We start from the raw sequence: 21,159 nt of genomic DNA on the forward strand, positions 1-21,159 counted from the left end.
CGGTTGAGAACCGCCACCAACGGTAGCTTTATAATCTGCACCATGTCCATATAAATTAAATTTTCATACATTCACTTATTATTCACGTGAACAATTACAACTGGTTTAAACTATCACAAAAGATACACGTTACACATATTAAGCTAACACATATTAAGCTATGATTGTGAATTATCACCTTAATTTAAGTCCCAACACATTCGTGGACATCTATGAGTTTGACCATATTCATAGACAACATGCTAACACCCTTTTTTTTTTACTTCGGATCATATTCATGGGTTACTTGATATCGCATTCTAACCATGTTAGACAACTCCTTTTATGAGATGCGGTTGAGGGAAACCGCACCACTTTTTAAAGTGCCGCACCAACAACACATTTTTAGTATCAAAGGGCCACAACTTAAAAAGAGGAGCACAAAAGATTGAAATCAAAAGATGGTTAATCAATAGACGGTTCAACGGGGCCAAGTTCGACGAGTCAGATACACATACCTATGAACATTCAAGATACATTGAATCAATTGATGAACAAGTTGTTTTATGCACAACCAATGATCAAATAAATACAAAATTTATAAGAAACATTATTTTTTTATTTATAACTTAAAACTTTGTAAAAATGAAGTTTTGTTAAAAAAAAAAAAAGAACACTCTCCAAAAATATTCCATGTGCAGATACTTTGAAATTTCAAAACAACAATGAAAAGCTATCTTAATCCTTTTTTTTTTTTTTTTTTTTTTTAAATGAGACTCATGGTTTCAGTGGGAGAGATCTCTCTATAATCTATCCATTAAAATGGAGGAAAAAGTGCCCGTGTCCAACCTTCGCTAAATCCGTTTAGTGAGATTTTAATGAGTATTTTTGTTTATTACATTTAGTGTTCAAAATCGCCATAATCCATTAATCATTTTCTGAAACAAATCCTTCAAAAGGGGCTACTGGCGAAATTCATTGCATTAGGATTTAGGATACACTCGCCTTTGAACCGGGGAAAACCCTTATCTAGGGTTGAAGCCTGTGAACACTCGTCTGAAGGCACGACAATGCAGTGGGATAAAACCCACTCAGTTTTCAAGGATCGAACTAACGATCACCGCTGCCGAAACTAAATGGTGGGGAGCGGAATTAAACCTGGGTCACTTAAAACACCAGGTCTCTCCCCCTCACCAGCTACCACTCTATCAGGGGCGTAGCTTAGTGTGAAGTGGGGGTGCACCCCCGGTCCCCCCCCCCCCCCCCCACCTTCACAATGTTTTGGTTAGAAGTGTAAAATTTTCTATTTTTCGTCCGAAAATTTTAAAATTATATAAGATCGTCCCACAATTATTTTGTCTGAATATTTATACAATATATAAATTGAGTCACATGACTTTCCATCCATGGAAATTTTTGGTCAAGCCCCGTCACATATGATTGGCTTTTTTTATGCTATTAAATAAATAGTCAATACCCGTTCAAAAAAAAATAAATAGTCAATATACTTAAAGTTTGCAACTAAAAATAACTACTTTTAACTGTTTTTATATTAAATTCAAAAACTTAATGCCATGCATCACTATCACTATCAATTAATATTTCCATTTGTCCACAATATATGACCTTTAAAAAAATTTGGTATTCAACGGTTGAAGAAGACGCACCCAACCAGAGGAATGAACAACAGTTTGTCAGACTGCAAAAAAAAAAACAAAAAGCATTTGATCTCACATTTCCGTACTATCCCTAAACCCTAACCGTCACCGATCTCAACAATGGCGGTTCAATCGCACCTTCTGCTCGATTTCAGACCTCCGATTTGAAATGCAGCCTGTTAATTCATCATCACCACCATTGTTACCGTTGATTCCAATCGCTTTTAATCATGGAAGCTTAATTCTTCAAGGTTTCGAGATTTTTAGGTTTTCGTTCTTCGGTTCGATTCTGTTTTCTCACGGCGGTGCCGCCGGCGGTAGCGGTGGTGGTATGGATTTGTCGAAGGTCGGTGAGAAGTTTCGTAGTTCAGTCCGTTCCGCCAGATCCGTAGGGTTTCGTTCTTTTACGCTCGATCGACCTGAGGTAATTGAAATGTTTTAGTGATTGTTGATACACATTTGTTATGTAACGTATGTTTAGATCCCTAGTTTAGTATTGTGTTATAGGAAACGTTGAGCGAATAGTTAGTGAAGCTTTTGACGAGAAGTTCCTTTACGTTCGTTCGTTTGCTAAATGAACGAACGCGAACAAATGTCGCTTTCGTTCAATTGCGGTCGTGAATGTTTGGTAATATGTTTGTTTACATCCGTTCATGGTCTACGTAGCGTATATGTCATCCCCGACTCCCTGTAGCTCAAATGTATAGTAACGAAACCGTGTGGATGTTTTAAGTGTAAATAAGGCGGTTACATAACTGTCTTGTGTTATAGCTTATAGGAACTGATCTGTTTCTGGGGAGAGTAGCTTAGAGCAATTGGTTTTAATGATTGTGTAGTGTAGTGTAACATATGTAAAAGTATTTGAGCTACTTATTCATTTTGTTGAAATTTCAATGTATGCATTTGAAAGTTGACACCACTGATATCCTTAGTTGTGTGCAGCATCCCTGTAGTTTTATTTCGTAGGTGATTCCATAGATGTCAATAATGATCGTAGCGATCGCTATAGCGCGCTATGTAGCGTATAGGTCTAGTGTCGCTATTAGGGTTGTAGCGAAGAATAGCGAGAATAGCGACACTATTTTTTTTATTTATTTTTGTTTTTTTTAATATAAACAGTAATTAATTATAGCTATAAAATAGCTGGATTTTAGGTTTTTGTTAAATATACATGTAAAATAGCATATATATACCAGGGTATTTTGTTAAATATACATATAATATGCATATACAAATTTTTCTAGTGTATCGCTATTTATAAAATAGCGCCCGCTATTTATCGCTATTCGCTATGTAGCATATAGGTACTTTATCGCTATTCGCCATTAACAACTATGGGTGATTCCATGTTATGATGAACAATGGACGCATTCTTATTATAACCGATATTATGTTGAGGACTGTAAGAACCGCATAAACCACATGATTTAATGATTTGATGAGATAGTGGGCCGGGGTAGACGATTATGTAACCGCTCTATGTATTACACTTAAAACAAAACGTACAAGTGCTTTATGCCATTCTTGCAGTACTCAACATAATATTGGTTCTGAAATGAACACCCCTCTGTGTAGATGGTGTGTAGTTACACAACTTAGGTTGGCAAGCCATATAACAGAGAAAGAAACAAATCACTATCGAGTGGTGTATTCTGGGAATGCTAAGATGTTAGAGTGTATAAATCATCAGATTAATTTACCTTGTAATGACTAATGATGTAACATACCATGAGTTAATAACGAAAATCAAACATGCATTGAGTCTGTAGTAGAGCTATAAAGACTTTGGATGTTCGAAAAGCGTAGAAGCATTGAAAATATTAGTTGCTGCAACATTACATTCAACAACTTTGGTCATTAATATAGTGATTTGATAAAAAGTTTATGTTAATGTTTAACATGCCTTTACAATATAATTATATGAAAAATATTTATTGCAGATTCCAGCTCGGGCTGCAACTGCAGCAACTATAGCCCGTGCACTTGCTTCAATCCCTCCCAATCATAGACAAAGTCTCTCTTCAAGTTCTGATGAACTGAGTTCAATATACGGAAGCACATCTAGAGCTCAAGTAGTGGAGGAGCTTGAAGAAGAATTTTATGAAGAGGTTTAACATTTTTGAGATTTGTAAATTTACATTTCTGAAATATAACACCCTTACTGAAAAAAAAGGTAGTTATGTAGTTTTTGTAATAGCGTACACCTCATTTTGTAGTTTCAAGTTGCTTTAGTTATGTTTAGTTTTAGTTCTAGAGTTAAGTGTAAAATTGTCCCTAGCTATGCAATTAATATCGGTGATATATCACCGATATATCGGTTATTGGTCATTTGGTCCCCATGTAAAACATCGGTACCGATATCATCGGCAATATTTGACCCATTTTCCCGATATGAGTACCTTTCTTCTTAGTTCTACCATTCGCCTTTCTTCTTATTGCTGCTATTAGTGTCTTAAGTCTTAATTGTTAATTGTTAGTGTTTTAAGTCTTAATCAGTTCCTACTTGCTACAATTGTTAGTGTTTCACAAGTTGAAAAAGGTTACTTTGTTAATGGTAGGAGAGTATACTGAATTGTTGGTGTTAAATTGCTATATACATAAATTATATAAATTTTGCATGATATTAAAATTACCGATATCCCACCGCGATAACCAATATCTCAAATATCGGTCCTTGACCAATATCCGATTTTTTACCGCATTAACTGCTTAGGTCCCTAGCTCACCGAAGGTAGTTTGTATAAAAGGGTTATTACCGTTTGATTATTTCTATTTTTGTATGTGTTTGTATACTTACTCGTTTGTTTATCTTTAGTTTGGTAGTCGGTAAAGAACGTGCGTCAAACTATAATATTTATGAATTTTGCTTTTTATATGAGCATGTGAACAATGCATTATCCCATGTTATATATATGTTTGGCATCCACTTAACAGCTGCTGAATTTATGTGTGTAGATGTTTGATCCTGTTCGGCACACTTTAGAGAATCTTTCGTCTGAAGAAAACGAGCTCACATATTTTGAAAAGAAGGTAATATCATTATTTATTTCATCCATGTAATGGAAGCTGTCAAGGGGCTCGTTACTGTTTGGAAAATTAAATATTCTGTTTATTTTTTAGTTTTATGTTATTTACAGGCTGCTGTTAGGTTATTACAGCTGGACAAAGTAACAGAAATTTTGTCTCACCAAGTAATGGATCACCATGAAGTAATGGGTAAGTTTAATATTCAACTTCCATTGTTTATATAGCATTAGTACGCAATTCTTTATTCTCTTTAACGTTCTTGCAAGTCACAATATTTTGGTAGCAATTATCTTTTACACATTCTGTCATAGATAAGAACAGCGTGCTAATAGCCTTTTTGTTTCCAGTGAAAGGAATGCATTTGGTAAAGGAGCTGGAGAAAGACATGAAGATTGCAAACATCATTTGCATGGTAAGCAGGTGATGATGTTCACATTTATTTGCCTTAATCTGATTTGGTTGAGCCATAAGCTTAAGGACACTAGAATAAGTCTAGCTTTATAATGAAGTATGTGATTAAGGTATTATGCTCTTTTAACTCACAAGTCATCATTGATGTACACTTGTACTTGCAGAATGGACGAAGACACTTAACTTCTTCAAGGAATGAAGTATCAAGGGATCTTATTGTAAACACAAATTCTAGAAGGAAACAAGCTCTTCTGGTATTGCACATCCTGTTAAGACCCTTAACATTTATTTGGTTAGGAATCTTGTGATGCAGTTAATATTGGTGATATAGTTATCTGTCCCCATGTAAAATATCGGTGTCAAATATCTATCAGAATATCGGTACCGATTTTATCGGTGATATTGACCAATATTAGACCCATATATCACCGATTTTCCTGATATTAGCACCTTTCTTTTTAGTTTTACCATTCTTTTTCTTCTTATTGTTGCTATTAGTGTTTTAAGTCTTAATTGTTAATTGTTAGTGTTTTAAGTCTTAATCAGTTCCTACTTGCTACAATTGTTAGGTTTTTGCAAGTTGCAAAAGGTTAATTTGTATGGTAGGAGAGTATCCTGAACTGTTAGTGTTAAATTGCTGTATATAAATTCTGCATGAAATTAAAATTACCGCATTAACTGCATAGTTGATAACCTATATCTCAAATATCTCAAATGTCTCAAACATCGGTCCTTGACCGATATCCAATTTTTTTACCGCATTAACTGCATAGTTGATATAAGCTAAATTTCGGTGAAAGTGACAAAGTGATACGCAACTTTGGCTGTTATAGTGGTGTTCCTAGGTTCTCCGCATTGTGTTAGATATTAGCATAAATTAGTTGTTGAGTAGAAATTTTACAAAGCAAAAGCTGTTATCTGGTTTATCTGAGTCAATTTCTGTTAAAACAATCCTTTGCGTCTAACCGTACTGACCAGCTAGTAGTTTACTTTTTTTTTAATCAATATACATTCAACTGATATTAGCATGTCTAGAAATGGAATATTTTAAGATGACTAACTGTATAACCACATCCTAAAAAATGCAGGACATACTCCCAGTATTAACAGAGCTTCGTCGTGCACAAGACATGCAAGTAGCACTTGAAACCCATGTCACTGAAGGGAACTTTTTTAAGGTCTTAAACTGATTTCTATATTTTTTCCCAATTTATTAATTATTTTCCTTTGTGTCAAATATTTTTTTATTCATATTTCTATGCAAAACTGGGTCACTGTACAGGCATTCCAGGTCTTGCCTGAGTATCTTCAACTCCTAGATGGTTTCTCAGGGCTTTTGGTCATACAAGAGATGAGTCGTGGTGTGGAGGTAAGAATTTTAATCAATTGAACATTACTTATGATCATTTTTTCAGAAAAAAAATGTCGACTTGTAAAGGGATCCTATAGTGAAGAACTGAAGATGGCCATTTTGCACTTGCATGCCATATTTACATATAAAGGTGGCAAAACCTATAAAATGTCAGATTTACAAAAATGACCAGATATTTTAAGAGTAGTAGCTTCCACATGGTTTACAGGAAAAAGGGTTGCCTTTTTGCAAACACAACTAACATAAACATATTTGAATTACACTATTTAATGACAAGAGGCGAATAAATACTGCAAGTCAACCTACATTCAACTTTTACTCCAAGAAAGAAAAGTAGAAGGTTTACAATAGAGTAAACTGCCATTTTCGTCCCTGAGGTTTGGCCACTTTTGCGACATTCATCCAAGGGTTTGTTTTTTCGCATCTGGATTCAAAAGGTTTGAAATCTTGCCATTTTCATCCAGCTCATTAACTCTACCCATTTTTCTTTTCCGTCTTTTTTGTTAACTTTACGGGCAATTCGGGGTTTTTTTTCTGGGGTATTCGGTCTTTTTACATAAAGTGAAAAAGACCATCGCCCTATAAGTTAACAAAAACAAAGAAGTACCCTGACTTAACGGAGAAAAAGGATGGAGTTAACGAGCCAAATGAAAATGGCAAGATTTCAAACCTTTTGGATCCAGATGCGGAAAAACAAACCTTTGGACGAAAGTTGCAAAACTGGCCAACCTCAGGGACGAAAATGGCATTTTACTCTTTAGAATAATATGTTGAGTTGTGTTTATTTGCGATGCATAACCATTATTCAACCACTTTCATGAAGTTTAACAATTAAGAGGTAAGCTAATCAATCTACTAGAGGGATATCTGTGCTATACAGCAGATAATCACCCCCCTTTTCACTTCCTTATATAATTGGTTCAAATCGACGATAATCTCCCTCACTTACCAAATATTATTAGATCAAGTTGAAAATAGTTTTGGACGGCCTAGATTACATGGGCATGATCAACATATTGTTTGACTGCCTGGCTTCGAGCTCTTAGTTTTAAGAGGTGTGAAAGTGAAAACCTGCATGCTTTGTGGTTTTATATTGATATCACAGCAGTACACTTGTTGATGTTCAGTAGGGGTGTTCTTCGGGGTTTTTTTTTGGGTTGTTGGGTTTTTGGCTGGGAAAAAGTGACCCGATAACCGACCCATTTAAAGTTCTGGTTGACCGGGTTCGGGTTATTCAGGTCCGTGTTAGTGCGGGTCGGGTTGTTCAGTTTTCAGGTTTAGATATAAAATGAAAATAAATGTATATTTTACAAAATATCATCAAAATTCATATTGCTACTAAAACAAATCATCAAAATTCATATTGCTAAACAATATCATCAAAAATCATCTGGTAATATAATATCATAATGTTCAAAAGTCTAAAAACTTAATGTTCCAAACACTAGAGACTCCAAACCAAAACACATCTATTAGAAAGACAATAAATGTTCAGGTTTTTTTCGTGTGTCGGGTCGGGTTGTTCGGGTTTTTGCTGGGAAAAAGTGACCCAATAACCGACCCATAGAAGGTTCGGGTTGATCGGGTTCAGGGTTTTCGGGTATTCTCTAATTCGGGTTCGGGTGGCTTTGAATTCGGGTTAGGTTTCGGATAAAAATGGACAGCCCTTTGTTCAGTACTAGTTTAAAACAAAGAAAATATGAATATTGTCTATGCAGATCTGGCTGGGAAAGGCTCTACAGAAATTGGATTCACTTTTACTGGGAGTGTGCAGAGACTTCAAAGAAACAAGCTTCTTAACCGTGAGACATTAATTTATCGGTTTACGTTTCCTTTTCTTTTTTCTGGAGTCCAAATGATAACTGAATTTCCTTATATAATCATATATCGTGTACTGCCTTCTTTTTTCTACATGGAGTTTCATGAGATTATATTTAATAATTCATACTGTGTCCTGCAAGTGCTACCAATTTGAAGTGTTTGGTTTTGTGCTAGTCATTTTATATTGGTATGTACTAGTATACTCATGGATCGCAAATAATACGTCCTTCGTAGTTTAAATTTAGATTGTACAAATTACAAACATCACTTTCTTGGTACTGAATGTACTTTCAATTTGTATGTTTTTTGGCACATGTTGTGATGCTTACAGGTGGTTGATGCTTATGCATTAATTGGTGATGTTTCTGGTCTTGCCGAAAAGATACAAAGCTTCTTTATGCAAGAAGTTATATCAGAAACCCATTCGGTGCTCAAGAATATTGTGCTACAGGTACATGTATTATTACTAAATGCGTAATAAAGTATCTGATTTTAAATTATTCAATATCACATTATGAGTTTCAGAATGCACATTCAAACTCCCTTAATAGCTATAACCATCTTATTTCTATTAGCTAACACGGCAATGATGAATGTTGCAGGATCTAGAAACTGATGAAGTTCAAAACACTAGGTAGCATTACTATGCATTTGTAACCAGTTCTTTGGTATGCCTAAAGCTTCCTTTGTATTACAAATTTGTTATTAAGCTATAATCTTCGTGTTTGCATATTAGGCTTACATATAGTGATCTATGCACACGCGTACCTGAACCCAAGTTTAGAGAGTGTTTGTTGGCAACACTATCTGTCCTCTTCAACTCGATGTGCTTGTATCATGCAATCATGAGTTTCAATTCAGATCATAAGGTATTATTCATAGGCTTATCACTTTCTTGGAAGTTGATACCGGGTAACGATACCATACTGATCATTTTTGGTACCGGTACCCATTTTTTTGGTTTTTCGGGACCAGTACCGGTACCGGTTTGGTACAATACCAGTATTTTAGTTGATTTACTTTCGAATACCGGTACCATACTCTACCATACCGATTATTTTCGGTACCAGTACCCATTATTATTGTTTTTCTTGTTGCTGTTTTTCGGGACTGGTACTGGTACCGATTCGGTACCACTTCAAGGCCCAACCCTCTTAGATGCATTAGTGTGGTGGTTGTAAGTGATTAAAATAGGCTGTTTACTAGAGATCAGAGGCTGCGATTTCAACTGTTTATTTATGAATGAGACGATTTGGGTTGTGCTTTATTTTAGACGGGTCAAATAAACAAATTTAGCTAGGAAGGGGAATAAGTCAAACATGTTGAAAGCGGAAAGCCTAAAGTCTATTTTAATGCATAAAACCTCCTAAATTGTTCCATGAAAAGATTTAGACTATTGTTGTATAAACGTCTTTATGTTTTTATCATAAAAATTGGACAAGAAGGTGTTAGCAAATCAACACAACGCGACCCTTTTTAACCCTCACTAAAAATGCCGTTTTAACCCAAATCAGGCTAGCCCGCCCATCTATCTGCTGTAATAGTTTCCCATAGAGATTACAATGTTAGGTATCAAATACTAGAGGGGCTATATTGTAAATGTTTCATAGTCTAGGGTGTTAGTTGCTAGTTGAGTTGTGTACTTAAACAAGGATTGAACGTAATGTGCTAGTTGTTTTGTTGGGCTTTGTTGTTGGATTGTGTTTCTTGTGTCCTAGGCGTTGGTATGTCAAGCCTAGTTGGCGTGTCTGATTTGGGCATGCCCTTGTTCTTATTTTTTCATTTATAAAATTTACCTGGGGTAATCCCTTTACCCAAAAAAAAGGTAGCTATCGATGAAATGTCTCTTTTATTTCTGTCACAGGTTTCTTTGTGCCATTTTTCACCTGCTGTGCATGACGAATCTGAAGGCAATGTTTCCTCTAAGCATGTCCAACATGCTGACTCATCATCACAAAATGGTTCTCTGCCTGAGCCGGTGGGCCAAGGGCCCAATTCAGCTTCAGCACAAGAACCTACAACACATGCCACCTCATTTTCTGATCCTTCGGGTTCAGAACCGAGAGATGATGGGAGTGCGGCTTCAAGCAGTGGGTCCTCTTGGTTTCAGCTTAGAAGTGACGCAACAACGTTTGTTTCACAAACATTACAGAGGGGTCGTAGGAATCTTTGGCAACTTGCAACAAGCCGTCTTTCTGTATTGCTTTCGTCTGATGCTGTTGGTTCTACTAGCATTCATCAGTTTTTAAAAATTTATGAAGATCTCAATGTTTTCATCTTGGCTGGTGAAGCTTTCTGTGGGGCTGAAGCTGCCGAGTTTAGGCTCAAAGTGAAAGCTATTTGTGAAAATTACTATGCTTCCTTTCACCGCCAAAATATATATGTAAGTTATCATATATATTCTTGGTCTCTCTCTATAAGGTGGTAAGTTCGAGTGTTCGGCCCCTTTACTTATAAATGGGTAGAATTGGGTTGCGTTTCTCTTAAATGGGTCAAATTATTTTAAGCTAAAATAGGAGAACAGGTCAAATGAGCTGAACGGTTTAAACGGGTAGAAAGTTGCCCAAAATCCATTATTAGTACATACAACCTTCTTACCGGTTTTATAAAAAGATTTATATTATTATTGTAACGATATTGTTTTGGTAATCATAGTTAACACGTTAGTTACGTCTACATGAATTTAAAAGACGAATAAAAGAAATATTTGCGGCCCAACCCGACCCAGCCCGGCCCAGTCAGTTTCAACACATATCAAAACTGTTCCGTTTTGACGGTTTACCCAAAGCGCACAACTTGGTTTTAAATTGCATGATGCGCTCCAATGCGTTTTGATCCCAAAAGCCGGTGTGCAATGCGTGATGCGCGCGCATTACGTATGTGAGGCATTTGTCATTTAAAAAATTGTTTCTAGATAATATTTTAACTTGTTAACTTTAAACACTAAAATTTTAGAGATTAAATAAATAAATACAAAAAATAGCTCTAGTACGATCAAAAAAGTTCAATATAACCCAAATATGCCTTAAACTCTTATGTGTACAAGTAGTCTATGCAAAAGGTACAAGTAATCTATGTAGGAACTCACTTAACAACTTCAGCAGTCCATAGTGGTCAATTTCAAAAAAAATGCGTGCATCAGGAGCGCATTATGCAATTTAGAGCGCATCATCCACGCATCATGTAATCGCAGCGCATTGCGCATTATGCGCTCCTGATGCGCGCATTTTAAAACCTAGCTGCACAACTTGGGCATCTTGCCACCTATACTCTCGAACAGTGCATATCAATTTTCCTCAAACATGTGAATATTGTATTTCAGGCACTAAAACTGGTTTTGGAAAAAGAGAGTTGGTTTACAATTCCACCCGAGACAATCCAGGTAGTTAGTTTTTCCGGTCTTGTTGGTGACGGGGTTGCATTGGTTATCCAATCCGCTTCAAGAGAGTTGCAGTCTCAGAAATCAGATCTGATGAAAATTAGCCCCAAACAGACTGGATTTTCCGATTGGATTAATAGTGGAAATCCATTTTGTCCGAAAATTGCTTCAAAGGAATATGATGATCCTTCTACATATGAAGAAACCAATGAAAGTTACAATGAAGCATGTTACAAAAACAAGTCATCACTTAATAGTAACGGTCGTGTTGATCCTGAAGATGAAGATGAAGATCTTCTTGCAGATTTTATTGATGAGGATAGCCAATTACCGAGCCGGATATCTAAGCCCAACCATTCAAGAAATCACTCTTCATCATGGAGTATTGAAGAGATGGAAGCACACACAGGATCTTCAATCTGTGCCCTTAGGTTAATTATACCCCCATAGGGCTGTAATTGAGCCGAGCCAGGCTAGGCTCGAGCTCAAACTTAAATGATCTAGCTCGGCTCGGCTTGATTGTTTTTTTGAGCTGAAAAGTCAAGCTCAAGCTCAAGCTCGGCTCGTAAATACTTCGAGCCAAAAGGATCCAGCTCATAATTTTTTTTACAAATATTGGTAGCAAAAAAATAAAATAAAAAAATATAACACATATTTCTTAAAAAAATATACATATATTCACACACACGCATACATACGAGCCATTGAGTAGAGGCATGAGTCGAGCCATGAGCCGAGCACCCTGGCTCGATTACAAAACGAGCTGACGAGCTTTTTTCAAGCGAGCCTCAAGCTTTTTGAACACCCTATACCGCCAGACTCTTTGATATAGTAGAATTTGGTAAGAGATCAATACGGGTTTGGGTTGATATGGGTCACTTTTTTATGGGCTGAAAAGGGCCAGGTCGGGTTGGGTTGATTTGCAAACACTTTTTGTCCATTTTTTGAATATGATTACAAAGGCGTAATTGTTACAATAATAATCCAACTCTAATCAAAACGGTTTAGGAGGTTGTATGCATTGAAAAGAGACTTTGGGTGACTCTCAACCTTTTGACCCGTTTCCCTTTCGGATGAGCTTTTTAAATTGATCCGTTCAAGATTAAAACACAACCCACAACGACCAATTCATAAGTAATTGGGTTGAAATTGCCACCTTTAATATTACCAAGTGTTACGAGTTCCCTTTACTAAATGTTGTGATTTATGTGCAATAGGTTGATGGATAAATATGCAAGACTAATGCAAAGATTGGACATAATTAACATTGAGTTTGTCAAGGTACGTGACATAGTAATATGTTTTCATTATTCCCATACAAGTATATTTTGCCGTCACACAACTTTTTTCTAAGCCAATCACTTCTTACAGGGTATATCCCAATTTTTCGGGATATTTTTTCATTTTGTTTTTGAAAGCTTTGGTCAGCAGAACACCAACCCTGGCGGTAAAGGATTGAACGATGCTCTTGGTTGTGAGTTCTCTAGTTTCTCTATGCTTATTTTCTCTTTGTTTACTTATGATTGAAGATTTATTTACTTTGTGGTGCTCAGATCAACTGAAAACAGCTTTAACCAGAATACGGCGGGATTGCGGTCAATGGGTCAAATCCTCATCTCCATTTTCTTCATCTTTATCTACACCCTTGAATATGCCGTTATCTCATACTGACAACAGGCTAAACGGTATACCCAGTTCAAATCTTAGTCATGTGAGCAGCACCTCTTTCGGCCTCAAGGTATATTGCTGCATGCCATTTTCATTTGCTGACATCAGCTTATTTTTCTTTAATGTTGAACTAGGGGTGTGCACGGTTCGGTTCGTTTTTGTGGTAAAACCGAAATCGTAACCGAAATGTTCGTTTTCGGTTTTAGCAACGATTCGGTTTGGTTTTTGGAACAAAATTACGTGAGGCTCATAAATAAAAAGTATAATCCAAGATATAGTAATTTTTCTTAGATGTTTAAATTTAAGTCAGTATGTTTAACCTTTTTAATTAATATCGTTCACATAAATCTAACTTCTAATCTATTTTTATGTTTCTCTAAAGTTTTTATTAAGACATTTTCTTTTATAATACTTTGAAAATCATTTAATTTTTATGTTAGATTTTGTTATTTCTTGTAGGCAATGGATAAATCATTTCAAAGATAAATAAACATGTTAATGTTTTTATTATAAATACTTAACATTCAAGAATAAAACTAATAATTCCTAAATCAATATGTAACAAACATTAAAAATGACTTTTTAGGTTATTCAGTTCGGTTCGTTTTTTTTTTTCGGTTTTTTGTGCGATTTGGTTAAATCGGTTTTTTGCTCACCCCTATATTGAACTGAAGCCTTGCATTTAGTTAGAAAGGTGAGTGTTAATAGATAAATATAATGGCACGTAATATTTTATATGGTTATGATGCAGGAAAGATGTACAGGAGCTGACACATTATCTCTTGTTGCACGATTATTGCAAAATTCCAAGGCACATCTTCATTCAGTTCTTCTGCAGAACAATGCAGCAATTGTTGACGACTTCTATGCGCATTTGGTATACTTCAGCTATTTAATTAAACACAAACTAAAAATTTTTAAGAGTTAATTATTGTTTTCGTCCCTGTGGTTTGTCAAAAATCACTATTTCAGTCCATTAGTTTAAAAATTGCGATTTCAATCCCTGTGGTTTCACTTTCGTAACCATTTCAGTCCCCGTGGTTTCACTTTCGCAACCATTTCAATCCATTATTCTGTTAAGTACAGGGACTGAAATGGTTACGAGCTGGACTGAAATGGTTACGAAAGTGAAACCACAGGGACTGAAATCGCAATTTTTAAACTAATGGACTGAAATAGTGATTTTTGACAAACCACAGGGACGAAAACAGTAATTAACTCTTTTTTTAAACGTTCAATTTTTATCAGGTTGGCTCAGTCCCAGATCTTGTAGAACAAATTCATAGAACAACTGCAAGATTACTTCTTCACATTAGCGGGTAAGATACAACATGTGCACTAGTTGGATGCATTTTATTTTTTATGAGATTAACAGCAATATTCTATCATTTGGTTTCTCCAGAAAGATACGAGTAATGTACACGGATAGTCCATGTGGTTTACCAAAATTTTGGATTTGGTCCCTAGCTTTCCAAAAGTACACATATGGTCCCTGTGGTTTGCACTTTGTAACGCATTTAGTCCCCAGCCTTTTCCAGAAGTACATGGATGGTCCATGTTTCTACATGTGCCTTTAGATTTGTTAGCTGGGGTCTAACTGCATTACGAAGTGCAAACCACAGGGAGCATCCATGTACTTTTGGAAAGTTAGGGACTAAATCTAAAATTTTGGTAAACCACAGGGACCATCCTCGTACTTTACTCAGAAAAATATTTGTAATATGTGGGAGCATCAAGACTCCTTTTTTATGTTGTAGAACGTTATTCATTGGCTGTCGTGAACTTTTGTGTCACTCAAACATCTTGACGTTTTTTGGTTTCATAGAACCAAGATAAATCACAGAATTTGAATTGTTATTGATTAAATTAAAATAAAAAACATAAAGTCCTATATATAGGACATTACAGAAAAAGGAAACAAATAAATAATAAAGAAAACGTCAAAACGTAATCAATCTAATTATTTGATTTCCTATAATTTATCCAGTAATACATCACTGTCTATCAAACCATGACTGCTAATATTCCATTTGTTTCTTATAATGTTAAAAATGGGAAAATGGGCAGGTTGGGTAGTGGGTCAAAACGTGCCGGGTGGTTAGTTTTTGGTTGACCCAAAACACTTCTTGTCCAACATTTTAACTTTCTGTAAATAATTTACATGTCGATTATGATTACAAACATTATATATTCCCAAAAACAATAGAACTTTTTGAGAAAGATGATTTAGCATGAAAATACACTTCAGGTGACTTTTTGACCCATTTTACCTGTTACTTGTAAACTTTTTTTAGAGTAAAATGCCATTTTCGTCTGGCTCGTTAACTCCATCCATTTTTCTCCGTTAAGTCAGGGGTATTTCTGTCTCTTTGTTAACTTAAAGCGCTGTTCGGTCTTTTTAAGGGGTATTCGGTTTTTTTACAGAAAGTGAAAAAGACCGAATTGCCCTTTAAGTTAATATAAAAGACGGAAATACCCCTGACATAACAGAGAAAAATTGATAGAGTTAACGAGCCAGATGAAAATTGCAAGATTTCAAACCTTTTTGATCCAGATACGGAAAAACAAACCTCTGGATGAAAGTCGTAACTCGCAACATTGGCCAAACCTCAGGGACGAAAATGGCATTTTACTCATAATTTTCTTTTTTAAGTTGCACAATTGACCCAATGGAGATAAACATGACCCTGTTTGACCCTTTTGTAAATATATGGGTGAAAATTGCAGGTATGCTGATCGAATTGCGAATGCTAAATGGGAAGTTAAAGAGCTAGGAATGGAACATAACGGGTGATTATGATTTGCATCTACATCAATAAGAATATCAAATGTTATTCTCTATTTATACTACTTTGCTAAAGATGTTTGTAAATTTTTTTAACAACCCTTCTTTGGGCATCTTCTCCATGGTTAATAGGTATGTTGATCTGTTATTGGGAGAATTTAAGCATTACAAGACGAGGCTCGCTCATGGAGGCATTCGACAGGAGGTAAAGTCAAGTCCAAGAATCAATAACGAACAAACACATTATCTATAGTAAAACTCACTTTATTATAATCAAGGAAAATATAAATAAAAAAACCTCAATTACAATACTCTTAGGCGTGTAAATGAACCAAACGAACACAAACATATAATCAAACACATTTTTTTGTTCATGTTCGTTTATTAAGAAAATGGTCGTATTCGTGTTCGTTTATTTTTATTTAAAACCTAAACGAACAGTTCAGAACATAAACAAACAAACTTAAACGAACATAGTTTAACAAACAATAAACAACACAAATGAACATAATTGAACAAACATAAATAAACATGATTGACTAAAAATAAATGATCATAAAGTAATTTTTGTATAAATTAGTGATTAGTTACGATAAATTGCATTGGAAAACCCGTTGTTATTACTAGAAAGCGCAATTACCAATTATTATATTTATATCATCATCATCATCATCATACTCAGTAAATCCCACCAATAGCAAAGCTAAGGTAGGGTCTGAGGAGGGTAAGATGTAGACAGCCTTACCTCTACCCCGTAGGAATAGAGAGGCTGCTTCCAGTGAGACCCCCGACTCGATAGTAGTTTTGCATCAAGTCTTGGACATAAGGCACATAACACTCAACAATTGAGACAACTACCGATTAGTGCATGTACCCCTCTGTCTTTCGGCTATCAACGCCACCACATGATGCATGATTAACCATCCCCCTCTTTTAACGTTATTTTCACGAAATTAGTAAAATAACCTTAAAATTAGTGCACTTTCACTTTTGCCCCCCGAGCGCCCACACATATATACATTATTATATTTATATAATTAGTAGAAAGTTTCCTTTATGTTTAATATGTATTTAAATATAACTACTTATGTATTTAAATTGAAACAAACATAAACAAACGTACATAAACGAACATAAATGAAGGAATCAACGAACAAAACGTGTGTTCATGCTCGTTCATTTATTAAATAAACGAACTTCCCTCCGAACAAGTTCACCAACAGTTCATGAACGTTCGGTTCGTTTACAGGCCGAAATACTCTCATACGAAACCCTAACTCGGTAACGTATATTTATAGTGTTAACCCAACTTGGCTAACAAGAAAACCACTAACCCTAAAAACACCCCATAGGGTCGCTACGGCCACGCAGCTTGGATGTTCGGGTTGGGCCACCGGCTTGGGCCCGAAGTCTTAAACTGGGCCAACATAAAGTCCAGGATCATGTTTTCTCAGTTATATATTGTTTCCCATTTCTTATTTTTGCATCTATTAAATTAACTTGGTTAGAAACTATTTCTGCAACCCCAGGTGCAAGATACATTAATAGGGTATGGACTTGAAAATCTTTCTGAAACCATTGTCGACGGCTTATCACGAGTGAAGAGGTGTACTGATGAGGGTCGAGCTCTAATGTCATTGGATTTTCAGGTTTCCCCTAAATTTAAACCGCAAATTGATTCTTGGTTTTAAAAAGCGAGAGGCGCACAAAAGCGATGAGGTCTAAAATTGAGGCGCGAAGCGCAAAAGCAGTGGGCTTTTCGTACCCGAGGCCCAAGATGTTTATATAATTTTTTTTATATATCCCATAGGTTTTTAGCTTCCTTTAACCAAAATATAGCTATAAGTAAGGCTTTTATACCATTTTAATTACATGTACAAGTCAAAAAACCCAAGGTACAACATTTTTATGCAGTAAAACGCCTAAGTTACATGAGGCGCGCGCCTCAGGCCAAAAAGCCCACAAAAAAACGTCAAAAAATGCGCTTTTTGGTTGCTTCCTGTAATTACACAAGGCGAGAAGCAAAAAAGCCCCAAGCCCTGCGCCTTGTTGCGCCTTGCGCCTAGGCGCACCTAGGGAGCGCCGGCGCGCTTTTTAAAACCAAGCATTGATTATGCTTAGAGATGGAACATGGGTGGGTTGGTAACGGGTCAAAGTGAGTTTGGGTCCAGCACTCCAGGTGGGTAGATTTTACCAGTCGGTTGGGCTGGACCCGAAACAATTTTGTCAATTTTTCACAACATTCTTTATAACTAATTAACTACATTACATGTTACGTGCATACATCTAATTATTAATATAACAAAAGAGGGTGTCTTAGGAATATTACCTAAGACACAACCTCTACTTTTTTTTTCCATATTTACAACAATGCCATCCAATGTTTTTTTTCTCTTTTTGTGTTTTCAACCCTTCAACTTTAGCATTGCCACTTACACCCTCTCAGCTTTCTAAAAACTTTGTAAAGTGTCATTTTGACCCCCCCCCCCCCCCGGAGTTTTACATGCTTATTTCTTTGTGCGTGGGTCAAATATAAAACGCATTTATGCTTGTTTTTATGTACTTTTTTGGTTGGTCTATGTTTTTTTCGGAAACGAGTCGGGTAGACGGTATAAGTTCGAGTTACTTTACGTTTCAACTCCGCGCTGCGTGGTACCATTCTTTAACGTAAAAAACACCATTTTCTTACGTGCTTAGTTTAAAGTACGCTTCGTAAATCCAAGTTGGTTTACATTTCGATGTAAATTTTCTCGGTAACGAGTCTGGCGGAACTAGAACATTAACTCAGGGGTATCCCAAAAAAAAAAATTTACCGTGCAATCATACAATATTAAAAAAAACAACAATAAATAAATAAAGTAAAAAATTCTTTTCGACCGCACAAACCGTAGCATTGTTCAAAAATTCCGGGCCGATTCGATTGCGTAAATCCGTCTTGACAAGCTTCAATTTCGAAAAAGAATTTAGTTATTTGGGCTAATCTAATGTGCTATTATTTAGTTATTTGGGTTTGTATCAACACCAACTGGGCTTATTGTTGGTTTGTAAATTTTTTTTTGAGGGGTGTTCTCGTAGTTGTTTAGAGTTGTCCTTAGTATAAAAATCGAAAAAAAATAAAACTTTACACTACTGGAAAAAAGTTGAGCCGTAGCCCGTGCTACGCCTGGACCTTCTTTAGGTCTGCCCCTGATGAGTCAGGTCAAATATAATACGTTTCCGTGCTTATTTTCATGTGCGTTTTCAGTTGGTCTAAGTTTCGACGTAAATTTTGTTCGAAAACAAGTCAGGTCAAATATTTAACGGTATAAGTTCGAGTTGCTTTAAGTTTCGACGCCGCCGCAACTCGCGGCGGGTCAAAATGCTAGTTACAAATATAACTACCTAGTGTGTTTGGTAGACTTTCGACCCATTTGGCTCTTTACTCTTTTTTGCTAAAAATTTGAATGTACCTATTTGTTAGAGATATATTTCCCGCATCAACTCATTCTTAGCGATAATATATTCAGCCGAGTATGATAATATATTCAGCCGAGTATATCGGCTGAAATATTATCGCTAAGACTCATACCCAATTTACGGATCAAAACTGTCACCTCTAACTATGCTTGCTGATTTTGTTTATATATTTCTGTTCCTGGGTCTGTTGAAAATGATGAGGTTTTTTTTTATGTTGAATTGTTGATTCAGGTTTTGATAACTGGCCTGCAGCATTTTCTGACCATTAATGTAAAGCCGAAGTTACTACGAGTTGAAACGTTCATCAAGGTAACTAACCATAGACTAAATTAATTTACAGTCTACAATCTCTTATCCAAAGTTTATCCTATTTTTATTTGGGAACAATTTGTTATTCATTTAACAGGCGTTTTATCTTCCAGAAACCGAATACGTTCATTGGGCTCGTGCTCATCCCGTAAGATACTTTTTTTCCGCTTTTGCTTTTGCTTTTACATACTGCACTCGCTACTATAACGCTACCAAGAAAAACAACTTAAATTATGTGGCGAGTTCAATGTATAACCAATATTAAGTGAAGAACAACGAGAACCGCAATAAGCACATGTACGTACGTACTGCTTCTATGTAGTGGGAGAGAAAAGGATTGGCAAACATGTGGTTGGTTACATGAGTGTTGTATTGTATTATATTTAAACAATTGGTACAGGTGTTTATGTGGTTCTCAGGGTTCTCTACTTAAAATTGGTTCTCTTTTGAACGTCCCTCGTGTGAATGGAATTCGAATCACGTAACTACTTATTTACATCTCAGGAGTACACAAAAAGCCAAATTATGGGGCTAATCAACCTTGTGGCCACCATGAAAGGTTGGAAAAGAAAAACCAAACTGGAAGTGCTAGAAAAAATAGAGTCAGCTTCAACTCTGTAGTTTTTTTTATTTAAGTTTTTTTTTTTACCCGGTCATCGATATTTTTCAGCTATCAACCCTGTGAATCATACGTCTACCGGACCTATATATATTGAGGTTAGCTTCGGAAACGTGTCGTTTTTGTTTGCGTTTGTAATTTATTTTTATGTTATATATGGTGTGTTAATTGAACTCTCAAATTATGGTGATATATATATATATATAGAGAGAGAGAGAGAGAGAGAAAGTATATCGTACAATATGCCTTAATGTACGCTGCTTATGCTATGGCAAATCGCACGTTATCTTTTGAAAAAAAAAGAAATTCGCATGTACACTATGTCTGTGAAATCGCATGTAGTAAACTAAATAACTTAAATAGCATAGTCGCATGTTGATAATGATACCAAAGTCGCATGTTTGATAGGTGAAATCGCATGTTGTTCAGTAAAACCCAAATCGCATCATGTTTCAAAATCGCATGTTGATAATGCCTCGTGTACGCAATGGACGTTAAGCCCAATTATACGTTAACGGCCTCTATATATATTCTTATTTGGGATGTAATTTCTCTTATTTGTGATGCAACTGCTTTACTATCAATAACTATTTAAATTGCATGTGAATCTTTAGTTTAGAAAATAAATATATAAAGCAATACTATGAACAGAGAATTATCAATAAAACTCTAGAC

General features: G+C 35.8%; 1 protein-coding gene across 5 annotated transcripts; it reads left to right on the plus strand.

Annotated features, from left to right (window-relative positions):
- The first annotated feature begins 1,563 nt into the window (after positions 1–1,563).
- LOC110926955 (syndetin) lies at positions 1,564–20,657 on the plus strand. Of its 5 annotated transcripts, none has more exons than XM_035985425.1 (25): positions 1,564–2,061; positions 3,578–3,745; positions 4,593–4,667; positions 4,758–4,853; positions 5,012–5,076; positions 5,240–5,329; positions 6,164–6,253; positions 6,358–6,444; positions 8,166–8,249; positions 8,600–8,719; positions 8,871–8,902; positions 9,005–9,137; positions 10,133–10,651; positions 11,591–12,078; positions 12,865–12,928; positions 13,019–13,121; positions 13,201–13,385; positions 14,067–14,192; positions 14,564–14,634; positions 16,043–16,105; positions 16,233–16,305; positions 17,630–17,749; positions 19,788–19,865; positions 19,963–20,013; positions 20,370–20,657. In XM_035985425.1, exons 4-25 carry the CDS (start codon positions 4,832–4,834, stop codon positions 20,484–20,486), a joined length of 2,781 nt encoding a protein of 926 aa, XP_035841318.1. In that variant the 5' UTR covers positions 1,564–2,061; positions 3,578–3,745; positions 4,593–4,667; positions 4,758–4,831; the 3' UTR covers positions 20,487–20,657. The 5 variants fall into 5 exon arrangements, 3 of the variants coding, with proteins under 3 accessions (XP_035841318.1, XP_022026269.1, XP_022026265.1); XR_002585445.2 differs by having other exon boundaries at positions 1,585–2,061; positions 4,775–4,853; positions 16,043–16,145; positions 20,370–20,607; XM_022170573.2 differs by having other exon boundaries at positions 1,586–2,061; positions 4,775–4,853.
- Positions 20,658–21,159: the final 502 nt, after the last annotated feature.

This window comes from Helianthus annuus, chromosome 2, assembly GCF_002127325.2.
Source record: "Helianthus annuus cultivar XRQ/B chromosome 2, HanXRQr2.0-SUNRISE, whole genome shotgun sequence".
Lineage (NCBI taxonomy): Eukaryota > Viridiplantae > Streptophyta > Magnoliopsida > Asterales > Asteraceae > Helianthus > Helianthus annuus.